The sequence below is a fragment of the Amblyomma americanum genome, chromosome 9 (genome assembly GCF_052857255.1).
Source record: "Amblyomma americanum isolate KBUSLIRL-KWMA chromosome 9, ASM5285725v1, whole genome shotgun sequence".
NCBI lineage: Eukaryota > Metazoa > Arthropoda > Arachnida > Ixodida > Ixodidae > Amblyomma > Amblyomma americanum.
Genome location: NC_135505.1, coordinates 148009673 through 148027285, shown reverse-complemented (window position 1 = coordinate 148027285; position 17613 = coordinate 148009673). Strand labels below are relative to the sequence as shown.

General features: G+C 47.2%; 2 protein-coding genes across 2 annotated transcripts in view; one reads left to right on the top strand and one right to left on the bottom strand.

Moving 5' to 3' along the window:
* LOC144104830 (uncharacterized) overlaps nt 1–17613 on the top strand; it is a 135552-nt gene that overhangs the window by 52480 nt on the left and 65459 nt on the right. The gene's annotated exons all lie outside the window — the stretch shown is intronic.
* On the bottom strand, nt 8308–17203 carry LOC144105135 (uncharacterized). The gene is made up of 5 exons (XM_077638307.1): nt 17072–17203; nt 15392–15549; nt 12697–12770; nt 9573–9656; nt 8308–8519 (listed from the first exon to the last, which is right to left on the bottom strand). Exons 1-5 carry the CDS (start codon nt 17201–17203, stop codon nt 8308–8310), a joined length of 660 nt encoding a protein of 219 aa, XP_077494433.1.

Sequence of the window (17613 nt, the reverse complement as noted above, 5' to 3'; positions counted from 1 at the left end):
GACATGAGCAGGGAGTGAGTTAGAATGTGTAGCAGAAAGAAGGCAAGATGATATTAGTTTCAATGACTCTTGGTTTCTTTCGTTGCTGATAAGATGCGATAAAATTAACCTCACAAGTGAACAAAAGTTCGTCTCAGTTCCTGCTAATTCGAAGGGGTTTGAGGGCGGATAAGACACTTCTTTGCGGCTTTTACCCAAATCGCCTCATTTCTTGAAAATAAATAAATCAACAAAGAAAAAGAAAAAGGAAAAAAATAATCATAAAATGGTTCACAATTCTCACGAATCATTGTCTTATCAAGCTCTAGTTTAGGACATCCGACACAACGGAGTCTGATTTCGCAAGCAGGATATGGAAGGCAAATTCTGAAAACAATATTTTTCTGTATTCATGGAACATTTTCACCGCACCCAAAGCGCCATTCACCTCGAGTTATTCGTCAGATTTTACTGCATGCCTGCTGCGTGTACAGAGCAGAAACTGCTGTATTTTGTTTAAAACCACTTGTTTGCAACAGGTTTGCTTTGTAGAAATCGAGTAACTTGAAGCACTAGTAATAAAAATTTTATTTTGGTGTAACGACGAGAGCAATTATTGCTATCTTTGTTCAAATAAAAAGCCCGCACCAGGGGAAATATCTTGGACTGATTTCGTTGCAGTACCTTCAACGGTAAGTTAAACGATGCTCCTAATGAAAATTTTAAGAAATCATAAATTTATTCCTGAACAACATTACAGTGCTTTAATGGTTAGTTTTAAAACTTGGCAGGGACCATGTAGAAACGTATCGCAACGGTCATGATAGGTTTCAATTTGATCGCTTCAGTGACCAGGAATAATGCAAAAAAGTTGTATACTGTTCAAGCCAACGTTAGCCGCTTAACCGGCATGAAGCTAAAATTACATTAAGCAAATAATCTAAACAAAAACTAGGAGTGAATATATTCATTTATGCAATTTTCTTCCTACTATTTTTAAATCAAGTTTAAACGGCAGACCAGGCTTTGAAGGCAAAACAAGGCCCTCAGAGGTGACAGAACGACTAGTGGTCTTTAAAAGTGGAGATATTCAAAAGGAGGAAACTCTCCTGCCTTGCCGTAATGTCATTTTCGAAGCTTCCCGCAGCACCTGCGAGCTCGTGTCTACAACCGCAAATTTTTTCTTCTTAACAACAGTACAACAACGAATTTTTGTTTGGCCGTTTGTATGTTACTGACTTTTATTTACGTATGCAAGGAAGAGAACCATGCAGAGCTGTCTAAACCAAAAGAACACGCCGGCACAGTGCTTAGCCATCTAACGTCACCAAATGAGAATGATTCAACACAAAGAGACATGCTTGAGCAGGTGGTCAGGGAAATACTTTCGTTGTGCCATGATTACAAGTTTGCTTTTTTGTTTCTCGTGGAATTTGTCGTGTGTCGGCAACCGTTGGTATATTCTCGGAGGATCGAGACTTACACTTGTTCCCCCGTTTTTTTTTTCATTTGGGTGAATTCGTTTTAATGCCTTACGTCGGTGCATTTTCTTTTAATAACTTACTAGTAACATACCGAACGAGAACTGGAAATCTTTTTCTGGCTCAAAATGGCTTTTCTGGTATCATTGGTTGAACATGATGAGATAAATAATGTTTTGTTTATGGTCTGTGGTGATATAAAGTCCCAAAGCGGCTCAGACCATGAAGTACGCCGTGGTGCAAGGCTCCGGATAATTTCGAGTGTTCTTTGACGGGCATTTACATCGCACCGTACACCGCCCTCCAGCATTTTGTCTCCATCGAAACGCGACCGCCGCAGCCGGTATCCAACCCGCGTTTCTTATTGGGTCAGCCGCTGAGCACCAAAACCACTGAGCCACCACGGCGGGCAAAATAAACAATGTATTTATATGAAGTAGTGTGTAGGTGCTGTATTCTTATACACTAGCGTGACGCTGTCCACGCGGAAAGGCTGAGTCCTGCAAAGGATATAAAGCTCAGCAAACATGAAATTCGGTGATATTTAGCTTATTTATTTTAAAAAAAAAATTACGACCTCGTCATTTTTTAACATACTCGGGTCTCTGATATAGGTCAAGGGCCTCCACCCGACGATCGGCGGATACGATCCGACCGACGACTACTTGACCTCACGACCTCAACGACAACGACACTCTGTGACCGACTGGTTTCTGCTGAAATCGACGATTCCCTGCTACGATCCGACCGACGACGACCTCTACGACAACGACGTGCTGTGACCGACTGGTGTCTGCTGAAATCCCAGTAACCGTTGATAACCACGATGTGACCGCACTTGTGGATACCGGCGCTGATTTTTCTTTAATGAGCAGTCGGTTAGCCACGGCCCTCAGAAAGGTTCTGACCCCTTGGTCTGGACCGCAGATCCGCACTGCCGGCGGCCATGTGGTTACGCCAAATTGGCGTCTGCACGTCACGAATACAGATCCGTGGTGCTACTTTCCCTGGTTGCTTTGCTCTGCTGCCCGAGTGTTCCAAAGACCTCATGCTCGGTTTAGATTTCCTTCGGGAGTACGGCGCCGTCATCAACCTTGAGGAGCTGGTCGTGTCATTTTCCACTCAACCCCCTGTTGACGGCGATCCCGAGCCACGCAGGACTAAGTTACGTGTCTGTGACGACCACGAATTGATCCCGTCAAGAACCAGCAAGTTTGTTACCATAGATTGTGATAATATCACCGGAACTCATGGCATCGCTCAAACCAACATGTCGTTGCTGCTTGGTCGGCAAGTCTGTGTTGCTCGCAGAATTGTTAAACTGAACAATGGCTGAACCGGAGTCTTGGTGACCAATTTTGGCTGTGGACCTCACGGTTTGTCTGGCAGAACAGCTATTGCGTATTTCGAAGAACTCAGCGAATTCGCGGGACAGCACGCTTTGTCCGAAGCCCCGGCACCAGTGGAGGCACCGACCACTTCCATAAAATCTGACGTGAACTCTAATCTCCCGTCTAATTAGAAACGCTGCCTGGAAAGCGTTATCCAGTCTTTCTGCGACTGCTTTGTCTGGACCAAGGCTATGCAGAGACCACTCAGAAAGCAACGAATTATAGTTGACGCCAACCAGTGGCCGTTATGTCACCCGCGTTATCGGACCTCCACGAAGGAGCGTGATGCCATTCGCCGCCAAGTTCAAGAAATGCTCCAGAAAGACGTGATACAGCCGTCAACGAGCCTGTGGGTTGGCATGTTGTTCTAGTAGCAAAGAAAGATGGAACCCTACGGTTCTGCGTTGATTACAGACGTTTTAACAAAGTCACAAAAAAAGGATGTTTATCCTCTGCCGCGCATTGATGACTCCCTGGACCGGCTGCGCCACGCCACGCACTTCTCATCGCTGGATTTACGCAGTGGCTATTCGCAAATCGAGGTGGATGAACGCGACCGGGAAAAGACCGACTTTATTACCCTGGACAGTCTGTACAAATTCCGGGTGCTCCGTTTCGGCCTGTGCTCGGCTCCTGCAACCTTCCAGCGGATGATAGACACCGTTCTTGCCGATCTGAAATGGCAGTCCGGTCTTATGTACTTGTATGACGTTGTCATCTTCTCCGAAACGTTCGAACAGCACCTGAGACGCCTGCGCGCTTTGTTCGAGGCAATTCGATCGGCCGGTGTTTCCCTGAAGCCCGAAAAGTGTCACTTCGCTTTCGAAGAGTTGAAGTTTCTGGGCCACATCGTGAGCGCTAAAGGGGTTAGCCCATACCCCGATAAAACAGCTGCGACGGCTGCTTTTCCTGTGGCCACCGACAAGCGAAGTGTGCGCCGCTTTCTCGGTCTCTGCGCCTATTATTGGCGTTTTGTGCAGAACTGCTCCCAGATCGCTGAGCCCCTCACCCGACTCACGAAAGATTCTGAACCGTTCTTCTGGGGCCTGGAACAACAGCAGGCCTTTGAAGAATTCCGAACTTGTCTCCAAAGTACGCCCACCCTTGGACACTTCGACGAGTCATTGGACACTTCGACGAGTCAGCCGACACTGAACTGCACACAGATGCCAACGACATCAGCCTCAGTGCGGTCTTTGTGCAGTGGCAGGATGGTCTCGAACGCGTAATCGCATACGCGAGCCGCACCTTGCCACGATCTGAGGCCAACTTTACCACCACCGAAAAAGAATGCCTGGCCGTTGTGTGGACAGTGACCAAATTTCGCCCGTACTTATATGGACGCCCTTTCAGGGTCGTCAGTGATCACCACTCGCTGTGTTGGCTGGCGAACCTCAAAGATCCATCGGACTGGCGTGCACGCTGGCGCCTTCGACTTCAGAAATTTGATGTCACCATCGTCGATAGGTCTGGTAGGAAGCACAGTGATGCCGACTGTTTGTCTCGTGCTCCTGTCGAGGACCCCCGAGCTGACCCCGACGACGATTCTGTTTTTCTTGGCGCCATCTCCACGTCCGTTCTCATTCAACACCAAAGAGACGACAGTGAACTACGGCCCCTCATTGAGTATCTAGAAGGAAGCGCTCAGTCTCTCCCGCGAATCAGCTCGCGCGGACTGTCGTCGTTCTGTTTACGCGACGGCGTCCCGTGTAAGGAAAAATATAGCCCGACAGAAGCTACGCCTCTTCGCGACGAAATCCTGCAGGCGTGCCATGCTGACCCATCTTCTGGTCACCTTGGGTTTTGGCCGAACTTTGGCACGAATACGGCAAAGGTATTACTGGCCCACGGTTGCTGCAGTTGTGAGGCGTTACGTAAGAACTTGCCGCGAGTGCCAGCGTTGCAAAACGCCGCCGACTATGCCAGCCAGCCTACTGCAGCCTATTGATCCGCTTCAGGTCCCCTTCTATCAAGTCGGCATGGACATACTCGGCCCATTTCTGGAGTCCTCGCTGGGTAACCGCTACATTGGGGTCCCCACCGACTACCTCATCCAATCTTGTGAGATTAAACCTCTTCCACACGGTACCGCTGAAAACATTGAGAACTTTTTCATTCAAAACATTGTGCTTCGTCACGGTGCACTATCATCGTTTTCACTGGCAGGGGAACAGCGCTCACCTCGGCCCTTACTCAGGAGGTTATGCGCCTAAGCGGCACCAGTCACCGCAGAACAACCGCTTACCACCCTCCAACGAACGGCCTCACCGAACGGCTTAACAAGACGATCGCCGACATGATTTCCATGTATGTTGACGCGCACTACCGGAACTGCGACACCATACTTCTTTTCGTCACATTTGCCCATAATACTGCGGTCCAGGAAACGACACGCTTCACTCCATTTTGTTTAGTACATGGTCGCGAAGCCGCAACCATGCTGGTTTACTGTTTATGGGGGTTTAACGGCCCAAAGCGACTGAGCCCATGAGGGTCGCCGCAGTGAAGGGCTCCGGAAATTTCGACCACCTGGGGTTCCTTAACGTGCACTGACATCGCACAGTACACGGTCCTCCAGAATTTCGCCTCCATCGAAATTTGAACGCCACGGCCGGGATCGAACCCGCGAAAGCTAGTGTACGGAGACTGAAAATAGCAGGACAAGAATTACTGTTCTAGAGAGGTTTCGGATGTCTTCTTTCGAGGCCCCTCTTCTCTCCCTGGTCTTCGAAGCCTTCGTTTAGATGCCTGGACGATCCATGTACTCACTCTTGCAGATGCGGTGGCTCAGTGTTTATGGCGCTCGGCTGCTGACCCGAAAGACACGGGTTCGATCCCGGCCGCGGCTTTTGAATTTCGATGGAGGCAAAATTCTAGAGGCCCGTGTACTGTGCGATGTCAGCGCACGTTAAAGAACCCCAGGTGGTCAAAATTTCCGGAGCCCTTGTGTCACATATAATAAGGAGTCTAAAATAAAATTATGAAGGAAAGAGGTGCGAAGAAGACGACGTGGATTAACCGAAGAACAAAGAAGAAGAAGAAGCATTCGGTGAGGGGGAGAGAGATGATTGGTGGAGAAGAGCAGAAGAAGAAGAAGACGACGACAAGGCTTACGTGTACTAACGCGAAGGCTATAAAAGGGCGAGTGAGAGCGAGGTACGGGGGGGGGGGGGACAGCAGAGAACTGGAGGCTCCGGCGGGTCAGGGACGCATCGGCTGGAAGAGAGCGACGCCGGCTACTGCTCCGGTGAGCTCGCGTTCTACGGGTTTGCATCGTGGACTTCCTGCCGTTCCTGAGCCCGTTCCGGGGAGTTAACTGAGGAAGCTACCACCTACTAGGGCCAGGGGTGTCTCCAGCGCCGTTGCCACCCATCCGGGTGGTGCCCCCAACGCCAACAACACCGGCATCACCTCCACGGGCGCTTGGACCGGGAGCTTATACGAAGCAGCCAACGACGCCGCCAGCGACGCCAGCCTGAGCTCGTCGAACGCCATCTCGATGCCGGCTACTGGACCCATGCAACATCGCATCCGCACCGAACCAACCGTGAGCACGAACGCCAACCGCTAATAGTAGAACACTAGTAGTAGACGCTAGTAGCAGTGTGCCCGGGTCGTGTGTATTTATAGTCTTTGTGTTTTGTGTTAGTTTTGTGTGCTAGCGTTTGTGTCACGTGGGTGTATTAAATATGCGTCTCTGTGGGTACACCTGTCGCCTAGTCCATTTTTTCGGCCCGAGTGTTCTCCGCGGAGATCTGTGACACCTTCACTGCGGCATTGCTCATAGCCTGAGTCGCTTTGGGACGTTAACCCCCCATAAACCATAAACCATCTGACACTCTCGCGTGGTGAAACGTGGTCCACAGAGGATCCCACTCCCAGCTGGATGGTGGCGCCCGCGTCGAGAAGCAGGGCGTTTGCATCAAACCCCGTGGGTTCCTGCTATGCCGCTGGTCATTAGAAGGGTCGTGACATTCGTCGCCGTTTCTTCGCCAAGAGTGCACGATATCACTCACGGTTTTGATTATCGTTTCTTTGCCCTTTCTCGCATTATTTCTTTCCCTTCAATACATAGCTGCGGCGCTTGCGCCCAGTTCCTTCACATTTTTTCTCTTTACAACATGGGAGCGGCAGCGGATAAAGCACATGTGCCGCCGTCACTCCGACCGCGGCGGCAGCGTTTCGATGGAGGCGAAACGCTAAGACGCCCGTGTGCTGTGCGATGTCAGTACACGTTGAAGATCGCCAGGTTGTCGCAATTCCTCCGGAGACCTCCACTACGGCACCTCTTTCTTCCTTGCTTCTTTCAGTCCCTCCTTTATTCCTTCCCTTAGAGCGCAGTTCGGGTGTCCGCTGATATATGTGAGACAGATACTGCGCCATTTCCTTTCTCCAAAAACCAAATTTTCAATTTTCCGTCATCCGCGTTAGCCGTGTAGACTTTTCAGACTAAAAAACTGCTTCGTCATTCCTGGGAGCCTTCGCGTAGAGCTAGCGCTCGAGAACGCTTGAACAATATGGCCACGCGTGTGGTAAAGGTGTGGACCACTGCTCAGGGAAAGAAAAATGGTTCAACACAAAGGGGCAAGCTTGAAGAAACGGCGAGAGGAGAATACATTCCTTTTTTTAAAGTTTTGCATTTTTTGCAGAATTGGTCGCTTGTCAGCAACCGCCCGTATTTTCGTGGTAAGGGTGTCGACCACTTCTTTTTCTCTTCGCGTGGGATACGTGTGTTGTTGTCTGGAGTCCACTATTTAGTTTAGCAACTTATTAACAGCATGCTAAAGAACCAGAGGCGAGCTTAAGCACGCCTTATGCCTAGAGACAACTTTTTAAGCCTGAATGGCTGACCAAAAAGAAATAACAGGACGCACTTAAAGTCCTTAGATGCGGTTAATGTGAATAAATTTCCCGAGTTTTTTAGGACTACTTAAGCACACCAAGGGCTAATTAGTGCTTATTAACTAATACGTAGATTTTGGACTAACTATTAGCACATACAAATTTTTTGTCAAGGTTAATTTTACATTAGTTAACTAGCATTAACTTTATTGAGTGCTTACTTATTAGTATTTGTATCTAACTGTCGTTCATGTCTTGTTAAGTACATTTAATAACTATCTATCATCTATTGGCTGCCCTAAATTATCTTTGACTATCTATTGGCTGGCGTTGCGTCGTCATGAAGTTTGTATCGCCACTTTCGTGTACCCGCCAGGTTCGCGGCCGAATGGGACTTGTAATGCTTTCGCATTAAAGCAGTGCATTGATAGGACGTAGCGCGTGTCTGCGAAGGTGTAGTACCGTGCTGCACCAGAGCTGCGCTCTCCGTGAGGTGACATTGAGGGGAGGTTGCACAACCGTCATGAAGAGCGAAGTAGGAGGCGTTTGAATTATTTATGCAAGAAAGCGTACATATTGGAGCCCCGCTGGTATGCGCGTACAAGGGCGGTCGACTAATACCCTTCGTCTGACAACCAGGCGCCCTGCGGCTCTGACTTTGACTTTGACTTGGTCGCAGTTGCGTTCGGGGGCTCTGCCCAGGTACACGAGCGGTCGTACATCTTGTACTTGGGCGCCGTTCCGCAGTTCTCGTCGTAGATGAACTCGCAGCAGTCGTCCGGCTCAAGAGCTACGTCAGAGCGACGCCAGTACGAGCATCCGTAGCCTGCGCAGTGAAAGGAACAAAGAGAAGGATGGAAACCTTACCAACCCATACATGCAAGCAGGGAGGCACTCAAATCTAGAATGTGGCCACTTCAACAAGGGGCATGAGCTATTGCGCTAGATTGTTGAGAAATCCTTATGCTGCATTCAGTTTCTACCGAGTAAAATACAAAAAAAAACAAAAACAACACAATGCTACCCAAAAAGCGCGAAAACCTTTCGCACTTCTGAGTGACAAAGAAACAAGTTGTCCGGCGAAAGAGCAAACATACACCCGCGAACATTGAGCAAAAAAAAAAAACACACTCTTTCGCTCAATGTGTATGTTTACCCTTTTGAAAATGTTCGCTCCTCGGCAGACGATATACCATCAAACCCTTGGTTAAACATTTTTCTGCATTAATTCTCGGTTCTTCTGTAGCTATTACAAGGGACAGCTCAAAACGACAAAAAGTTCTGCTCTTTCTGGAAAAATCTTTTGGTTACTACATGTTCATGTCCCTGGATACTAGAAGAATGGTTCTGGCTCTTAGTCGCGTGTTGACTCAAATACGAAAAAGTTTGCTGCGTGTTGAATTGAGGTTTTTACAGAAAACAAAATTAACTTGTTAATACTTCTTTGATTTCGCTTAAAATTGGCCACATAATTACCAAAACTGCATTGCGGGTATGGATTGATTAGTCTGATAATCGTCAAGTGGTGCAGGAGTTAACTGTGCCTCAAGGTTGATGTTTGTAGCAATCAGCTTTGGCATCAAATGGCAAACAGAGCAAAGGAATCACGCAATCCACGTGTGTCTTTTTAATCCATGTCCACCTCTTTCAAAAGATTTGGCTCTCACAGAGACACGGCTTGCGTTTTTGGTAGTGGTGCTTAGACAGGGAATAAAACGACACCGCTGCTACACAGGAATGAACATTCGATAATTTATTTTAAGAAGGCAAAATAGCTGTGCGCACCCTGCACATCATAGCAAGGAATCTCTCTGAATTATTTGTAGTGTATGGGGCATCAGTAAACCTTTGTTGATAATATAAACTTATCTAAACTCACCATTGGCCGCATACGGATGACGAGCTATAAAGCAAGAATCACAGCTTATGTAGATGGTGTGGAAAGATTCCTGCGTCTCAGCATCTGGAAGAGAGCATAATGTTGCCATTAAGCGCTTTGAAGGTGGAAAAAAGGTGGTGGTGTTTCTAAATTTTTGCTCTGCGCTGAATTCATTAGGAGAGTCATTATACAAGCCCCCGCCCCCCTTCCGCCGTAACCTTGGCCCACTCGTTCGACCTCGCTACCTTCCTCGTGCAGTGTCGTCATCTTGTCAGACGAAGGAAGGTCTCTGTGTGAATAATGGTGTCGCGTGCAGCTACCAGCGCGCTTGACAGATTTCCTGGCAGTGATGACTTCTTGTACATGCGCACACATTTAGAGGTTGATTAGATATTCTGTTGTTTTTAATTCCGTAAATAATCAAAAAACAATGTATGGGCTGCCATTAACGCATTGCTTCCAGTTTGTGCAATGCTATAATGTTTTTATGAAATTTTTATGCTACTTGACCATACATGTGCTTTGAAACTGTGCAAAACACCTAAGTGACCGGCATGAATAAACAAAATGATTTGGCTCCCTCTTTATAAGAAATGTAGCGAGGTTCGCGCAATGAACGCACAGAGCAAGAACTTGGGTTGTCAGCAGGTCCCAAGACGAGAAGAAAAATTTAGAAAATTTTTCACCTTACAAAGTTTTTCTCAGAATTAGCCATTTGATTTGACTCAAAGCTGCGAAGAGATTATTTGCCACTCTTCGGAATAAAATGGTACGTAGAAGTCAGCGTGTTGGTGTCTCCTCGTCTGTGTCTGTTTCCATGTCCGCATTGATCCGTCCCTACTCTACTGGTAAATATTTCAAGCACTAAAAACAATTTACTAATCCCAGCTACGCGAAGAGCAACATAGATTGGCGGCGTTATCTCATGTTTTTAGTATTTGTAGGCAGAAATCACTCGTGCAGTAAAGCATTGCTTTTAACTTTCATCATAGCTTCGCATAAACGTGTTTGAATAGGCGTCACAGGGCTGCATTACTAAAACTGGCAACCAGTGTCTGTAAAACAGCTTCCACTGCCGTCACGCCACGCACTCCGCACACGCGCACTGGACGGCAAGGTGCGTGCGAAGCTCTCGGCGAACAAATTACGGCATCCCTAATATTTCAGAACTGTCGTACTGCTGAAGAATTGAAGCTGTGTGTTTCAACGTGGCTGGGGCCGTGGACGGCTTTTCCTGTCTCCTGGCAGAACGGATGTTCGTTCGTCATCATCATCATAAGTCTCACTATTCCCATTGCAGGGTAAAGACCTCTCCCATGTTTCCTTGCCAGCTGCGGCCACCATTTTCCCGCAAACCTCTTAATCTCATCCGCACACTTAACTTTCTGCCGCTCCCTGCTACGCTTGCCTTCTCTTGGAATCGTCTCCGTTACCTTTAAGGACCAGCGGTTATCTTGCCTTCGCAGTACATGCCCTGCCCAAGCCCATTTCTTCCTCATGATTTCGACTATGATGTCATTAACCCGCGTCTGTTCCCTCACTCACTTTGTCCTCGTCATGCCTCTTAACGTTACACCTACCATTTTACATTCCATAGCTCGCTGCGTAGTCCTTAACTTAAGTTGAACCCTTTTCGTTAGCCTCCACGTTTCTGCCCCGTAGATCAGTACCGGTCAGATACGGCTGTTGTATAATTTTCTCTTGAGGGATATTGGTAAACTGCCATTCATGATCTGAAAGAACCTGCCGTATGCGCTCCACCCCATTCTTATCCTTCTAGATATTTCCATCTTATGATACGGACCAGCGGTCACTGCCTGCCCTAAGTAGATCTTTACCCCTTCCAGCACCTCGCTACCAATTGTGAACTGCAGTTTTCTTGCGAGACTGTCGAACATTACTTTGGTTTTCTGCTTGTTAATATTTAGACCCACCGTTCTGCTCTGCCTAACTCATTGATCATGCTTTGCATCATCTCCCGAATGACTCAGGAAGGCAATGTCAACATCGAATCGCAAATTACTTAGGTATTCTCCAGTAACTGTTATCCCCAACTGTTCCCAATCCAGGCCTCAGAACACCTACTGAAAACAGGTGATGAATAGCATTTGCAAGATCGTGTCTCTCTGCTTGACACCCTTCCTCGTTCGTTCATCGCTTTAATAAAAATCGTCCCGGTTTTATTGCGGGTTTTCAACTCATGTATTTCCGCCAGCCAGGTTGGGCATAGCCGTTATTTTCGGACTTGCATAAGAGAAAACGAACGTTTGGTATGTAGTGTCTTCGGTCTCATTCTCCATAGCTATTTTAAGGAATGACTGACATGAGCGTGCCTGAGAGCCGAATGTTTCTGCATGGGTTTTGTCCGACGTCATTCAAAGATGCTGTAAGGGAGCGCGTTTCCTCGACTCAATGTCTTTCTTTCCCTTCCCCCCCCAAAAAAACAAAAACAAAAAACAAACACATCGTTTCACTGATCCGAAGAAATGGCAGTGGCTTAGCTTAGCTATGCCGAGATTTACGTAGCGAGAGGTACCTTTCCCTGGCTGAGTTTTTAGTGGTCGCTGTGTGTTTAGCAATGCGAGACATATAGGCTCCCTCTCGGCGGCTGTGCGCCGTCTATTACGCTCGGCAGTCTAGCATCTCTCTGTTTGGGCGTCTCTGCTGCTCTCTTCGCCTTCTGACGCTCATTCTCTCTTTGTTGAGTAGCCAAGTTCCAGGCGGCAACCTCAGGATCGGAAGAGTTAATCTTCTGTTGTCTATACCGCCGTTTAGCAGCTGTTGGACTCCCCTCCTCTGCATGCATGTCAAACATTGTGATACAGACGCCCACCACATCTCCGCCTTTTATACGCAATCCTGCGCATGCGTCGCGCGGTTCAGGTGATAGAGCGGCGTGCGGCGAGGCGGCGACAAAGCGCGCGCCGCACCTGCTGCTCCTTTCCGGTTGCCATGGTAACGGCGCATGGGCACAACTGGCCTCTCCCGGCCATCGCGAAATGCTCGACTGGTAGCTCTCGCTGCAAAAGGAGTCCACAATTTTGCTAGGGGGAAGTACGAGGCTCAATTCTCGTGGTCAGCCCATCTCAAGCGTTCCGTATCGCATTTGTGTTGATTTACTTACCGCCATTGGGATTAAATGTCTTTCTGTTCTTTCCTACGTAGCATGGCGACGATGTCAGCGTTATTCTCCCTGTCCTGAAAGGTAAAAATGTTTTATGTCTGGCTATTATGTCCTGCAACAAGCAGCAGAAGCTTGCGAGGATTGTACGCACTCAGAAAGAACTAAGGCAGCTCAAGTGCCAATCAGGTTGCGTATTCTTGTTATTTGTGAGACCCGAGGCCACTGCATCACTCATTGAAGCCGAGTCATTCAATCTATACCGTACTATTTTGGATGTTAAATAGAACCTTATTAATTCGTAGTAATTGAACCGATAATTTATTTGCATTTGTGCATTTTTAAACAAACACTTTTCCGCCAGCGCATTTGGTTCTCAGTGTACCTGGAATCTTTACATGTAAAGCTGGTGACGAGAAGATTAGATTTAAATGACAAGATTTTCTTAATGTGGGTTCCGTTGGATTAATGAATAAAAGGAGAAGCCTAGAAAAGCTTAAGTGAACTTATCGTCACTTATTTTACAAGATAAAACATGACGACTGTTCTTCGCAGCATTTAAATGTCGAAAAACTCTTTAGTGCTCAGGCCACAAATCAAAGAAATCTTGCCGCGCAGCATCGCCCTGCCAAGAAAGAGTTCAATTCACGAGGAAATCGTTGCGTATGTATCTGTTGAAACCATTTGTACATAGTCAAGTCTTCGAATTCCGAAAACATCTCGAAACATTTCACTGTCTTCTATAGTAGGGGAGTGATTATACATTTTGCTCAGTGGTATATTCGCGCCTTTTTATTTTAAGCTTTTAGTACCATGGTTACGACAAGGGCCAATGCTAAGGGTGCGAGACGCGCAATAGAGTTAGCATACAAAAACTCTGTCTCTCTCACCGCCTAGGATGGACGCAAACATGAAATTGCTTCCACTACTGGCATAGCTTTCTCTAGAAGACTCTTAACAAACTGTAAATTGAGGCATGATAAACAAATAAGAACAAGAGCCTCAACCGCACCACTAATGTATCGCTGGAGGGCGGGGAACAGATGGCACCAGTCGCATATTCTTGAAATGGGTCTAGTCCAGGATAAGCCACGTCACGCCACAGGGCACAGCGATACAATTCTGCCGTAAAATTCAGAATTCTTGTAGCACATGCAGTGCTGCTTGTTGCCTCCAGCAACCAGATATTTGCTGCGAATGCTAACTACTGCTCGCGGTGCATGCTGTTAGTGAGGGGAAGGAGTTTCACGAAATTCACTTCAGGTTTGGCGGCATATTCTTCCTCCGGTGCACTTCCGTATTCGCCTGACTTTGCCGAGAACGGGAGCTAAAAGCGTTGCATGCTTTTAAAAATTGCTACGATTTTAATGTAGCTAAACGTTGCAGACGTGCGAAAGCATGTGCTTAGCCTGGTTGTCTCATAGTTTTGCTTTGCTAGGTCGTCGGCATGTCTGCAACGATTAATATGGCTTAGGGAGGTTTAACGTCCCAAAGCGAGTTAGGTTATGAGGGACGCCGTAGTGAAGGACTCCAGAAATTTCGACCACCTGGGGTTCTTTGACGTGCACTGACATCGCACAGTACACAGGCCTGTAGAATTTCGCCTCCATGGAAATTCGACCGCTGAGGCCAGGATGGAACCCGCGTACTTCAGGTCACCAGCCGATTTCCATAACCATTGAGCCACCGCGGCGGTTTTCCAACGATATTGGGGTGAGGTTAAGCTCTGATCGCGGTTAAGCTTATCTTATTTGTTCGCGCCGCAGATAAAAGTTGATGAAGACGACGATGTGCGATGCCCAGCGCGAGTGTGTTGCAGTTTTACACGGGGCATGAACGGCTGCGGCGACAGCATAGTGCTCTCGAGCGGTGGCCAGTGAAGCTGGGCTCGAAATCCATTCGCGGTAATATTTGTTTTATTTCTCCATGAGCTGTAGCTAGGCTAGGTTTCACCAAGGTCAACTTCAAAGTCAAACTTCACACAAATTCGGTGAGCCGGTTAGGCCTCGTGAAGTAGTGCTTTCGCACGAAAATCGAGAGAAAAGCGGCAGCGAACATTTCCATGGGGCCACTGTTAAGGCAAGTGAGAACTACCAATGCCATTGCACTGTCCAAGCTTACGTCCCTCTTGTGTCGATCGAGGTAGTAGCTTTCGTTACGTCATCGTTACGTGAATGGCGGCGACAGTGTCGACTACGCAAACTGTGGTAGAAGAGTCACTGGTCATACGTCACCGCATATACTCGCTCCACATAGTGGAACATCATATACTCCGTAAAGCAGACCTGTGATATTCTGCTCACGTTACGCTACCACAAAAAATCTATTTTTTAGTCTCAACGGCCTAATCAACACCTTTTGCGATATTGTGATGTCATTTTATATTAAAGACGCACTGATACGCAGTTAGAGGTCCTAATATATCGGCTCATTTCAGTAAATTCTCTCAAACGAATTTTTAATCAAATATTCCACGCCTTCAGTTTGTACTGTAAATGAATTTTGAAAAACTATAATGAGCAATCCTCCATTGTTATCAGAATATATTCTGTAATTTTCTCGTTTTTTTCGGGCACAATCGAAGGCCAGAATTCTCTCCGTTTAAGCGACGCGGGAGATTGCATTAAAGAAGGCAGCAACTTTAAACTTATATACAGAGGTGACAGTGAACAAAGAAAGATGTTTGAAATATTCTTACAGATAGCCTTCTTGTCCGAAAGTCAAGACAGCCGGTGTGCTGAAATATTCGTATTCCCCATATCTGTTATACTTGACACACTTGGCCGTTCCACCGAAGAGTGGGTCGGCATAGTAGTTTCTGTACATGAGGTACCATTCTCCTACGTTGGGGTAACACTGAAAAGACACAGTTGACCACAGAGAAAAGGTTAACATCCAGCACGTCTGTGACTAAAATTAGTTGCATGCCTTATCCGCAGGGAAAGGACTATTTGCTGTGCAGTCTATCTGAGCATCTGAGGCGCTTGATTTTTGCTACGTCTTCTGGAGGTCACAAGTGCAGGCTTGTTTAGTTCATTCAATGTAGCACATAAGACGCCATATTGCCCGTCAAGTGTATTAATGCATAATAATGCACCTTGTAAACCTCGCGTATTCTCTCGTCTTGAGGGCGAACTCAAGTGCGGGATGTATAAAAAAAAACAAGGCTCTCTTTACTCCTTTTCCCTGCTAAGTGACACTCGGTTTAACTGTTTGCAATGCATACACCGGGTCTGTTCAAGAAAAGAGTGGAGCAAAAATGAGAGACAATATGGTGAGATGGAGGTTGTCTAAAGGGTGTAAAACAGGCAGCAAAGCGAGCTGCATGGTTTCTAACGTCCAATTTGACGTTTCCCGACACGTGTCCGGCGGCTTGAGTCAATGCAAGGACAAACTGATGCTCACATCAAAGAAAAAAAAAGGGGGGGGGGGCAACCTTCAAGTGACCACTGCTAAGCCCCACTCATTGTGGTTGACATAAGCGCTTAAGGACGACCATCCTCCCACGCACAGGTCCATCACCAGAGCGCGTGGAAAAGAGCCTCCAGTTAAGCATGCATTCACTTGCGAAAACTAGCTCGTCCTTTTAAGTTACCTCACCCGACCACCACACTCGGTGACCTGATTCGGTGACCGCACTCGGTTCTTCCGCTGCAAACGACGCTCCAGCAGCGAGCCTTGGCCAGCCCCGGCCACCCAGACAAGGGCACCTGCCTTTTTAACCCAGCCGCCACCACTGCGGTTAACCCGTAGTCAGCGGTGATTTTCCAGAGGCGAGAGGGACGCAGCGCCGGAAAGGCTACTACGGGTCTGCACTACTCTCATTGAACTACTCACTGAGGTTTATTAGCCGGATTTCTTTGCCTAGTGTTTCCTACAGCCGTGCATGTAGTCATAAATAAAAATAAACAAAAAAGTTATACAAATCATCTATCTCGCGTCATTTTACATGTTTCAATGCCGCAGTTTCTGCACCACCTGTGCCTTTACATTCCTGGCTTTCGAGTAGCCTGCATAAAAAATTTGAAGACTGTTGTTGCTGTTGTTTTCAGTAACAGTAAAGTAAGAGTTTAAAGGCAGCAAACAATTGAGCTTTCGCTGGAGAAACACCCGACGCCGAATTCACTAACTTCATTTACTGCGTTAAATGAGGGAGACAGCGCTGAATACAGACACGTGACAAAACCACACAGGAACTGATGCAACATGTGTAGTCTTGTCACGTCCTTGTCATTAGCGCTATTTCCAACACTTAACACCATGCACCATCCAGCCCGCCAAAGTGCCCTCTTTGAATTCGCTTATGATTTTACGTGGTGCATGAGTAACGGGCCATACGTGTGAGCAATTTTAGGAAAAAAAACAAAAAAGCACTTACACGGCTTGTATCTTGATATACTTGTAGGTCACTTCGTAACTCTGGATAGAAATTACTTGTTCCCAGTGTTGCTAGTAGGTTCAGAGTCAAGAGCATGAGACATATCGATGACAGGTTTGGTCGTGCAGACATTGCGGCCTCACCTATAGAGGGACACGTCTCCGGCTAACGTGTTTCCAAGCTCTGCTTCGGCCAAGATAAACCAACCCAGTATTAATGTATGCCGGTCGATCAGCTGTGAGTACAGCTGTCATCAACCCGTTATCCCCGTCATGTTTTCCGGATGTGCATTTTTTCCGGCGTGCTTTACTGTTATAAATATTTAAGTTACATTAGATAACCAAGCAGGACTTCGTCGTTCATTGGTGAACCGTTCAAACGGCCGGATATCCGTTATCCAAATTATTCCTAAGCTCTAAAACCATGGCTCTATCCGCCCTTTGAGGGCGTCGAAAGTGAGATCGGTTCGCTTTAGGGTACCCTGCCGAACTAATGCGTGTCAGCTAAGTCGATCACTGTCGCTAGTTTAAAGCGATTTATGT

Bases quoted from the DNA above. Each gene is read 5' to 3' on its own strand.
- LOC144105135 (XM_077638307.1), bottom strand. From the start codon at position 17,203: ATGTCTGCACGACCAAACCTGTCATCGATATGTCTCATGCTCTTGACT. The intron at 15,550-17,071 runs GTAAGTGCTTTT...GTGTCTTTTCAG, and splicing joins TATATCAAGATACAAGCCGT to TGTTACCCCAACGTAGGAGA. The intron at 12,771-15,391 runs GTAAGAATATTT...TTTACCTTTCAG, and splicing joins TTCGGACAAGAAGGCTATCT to GACAGGGAGAATAACGCTGA.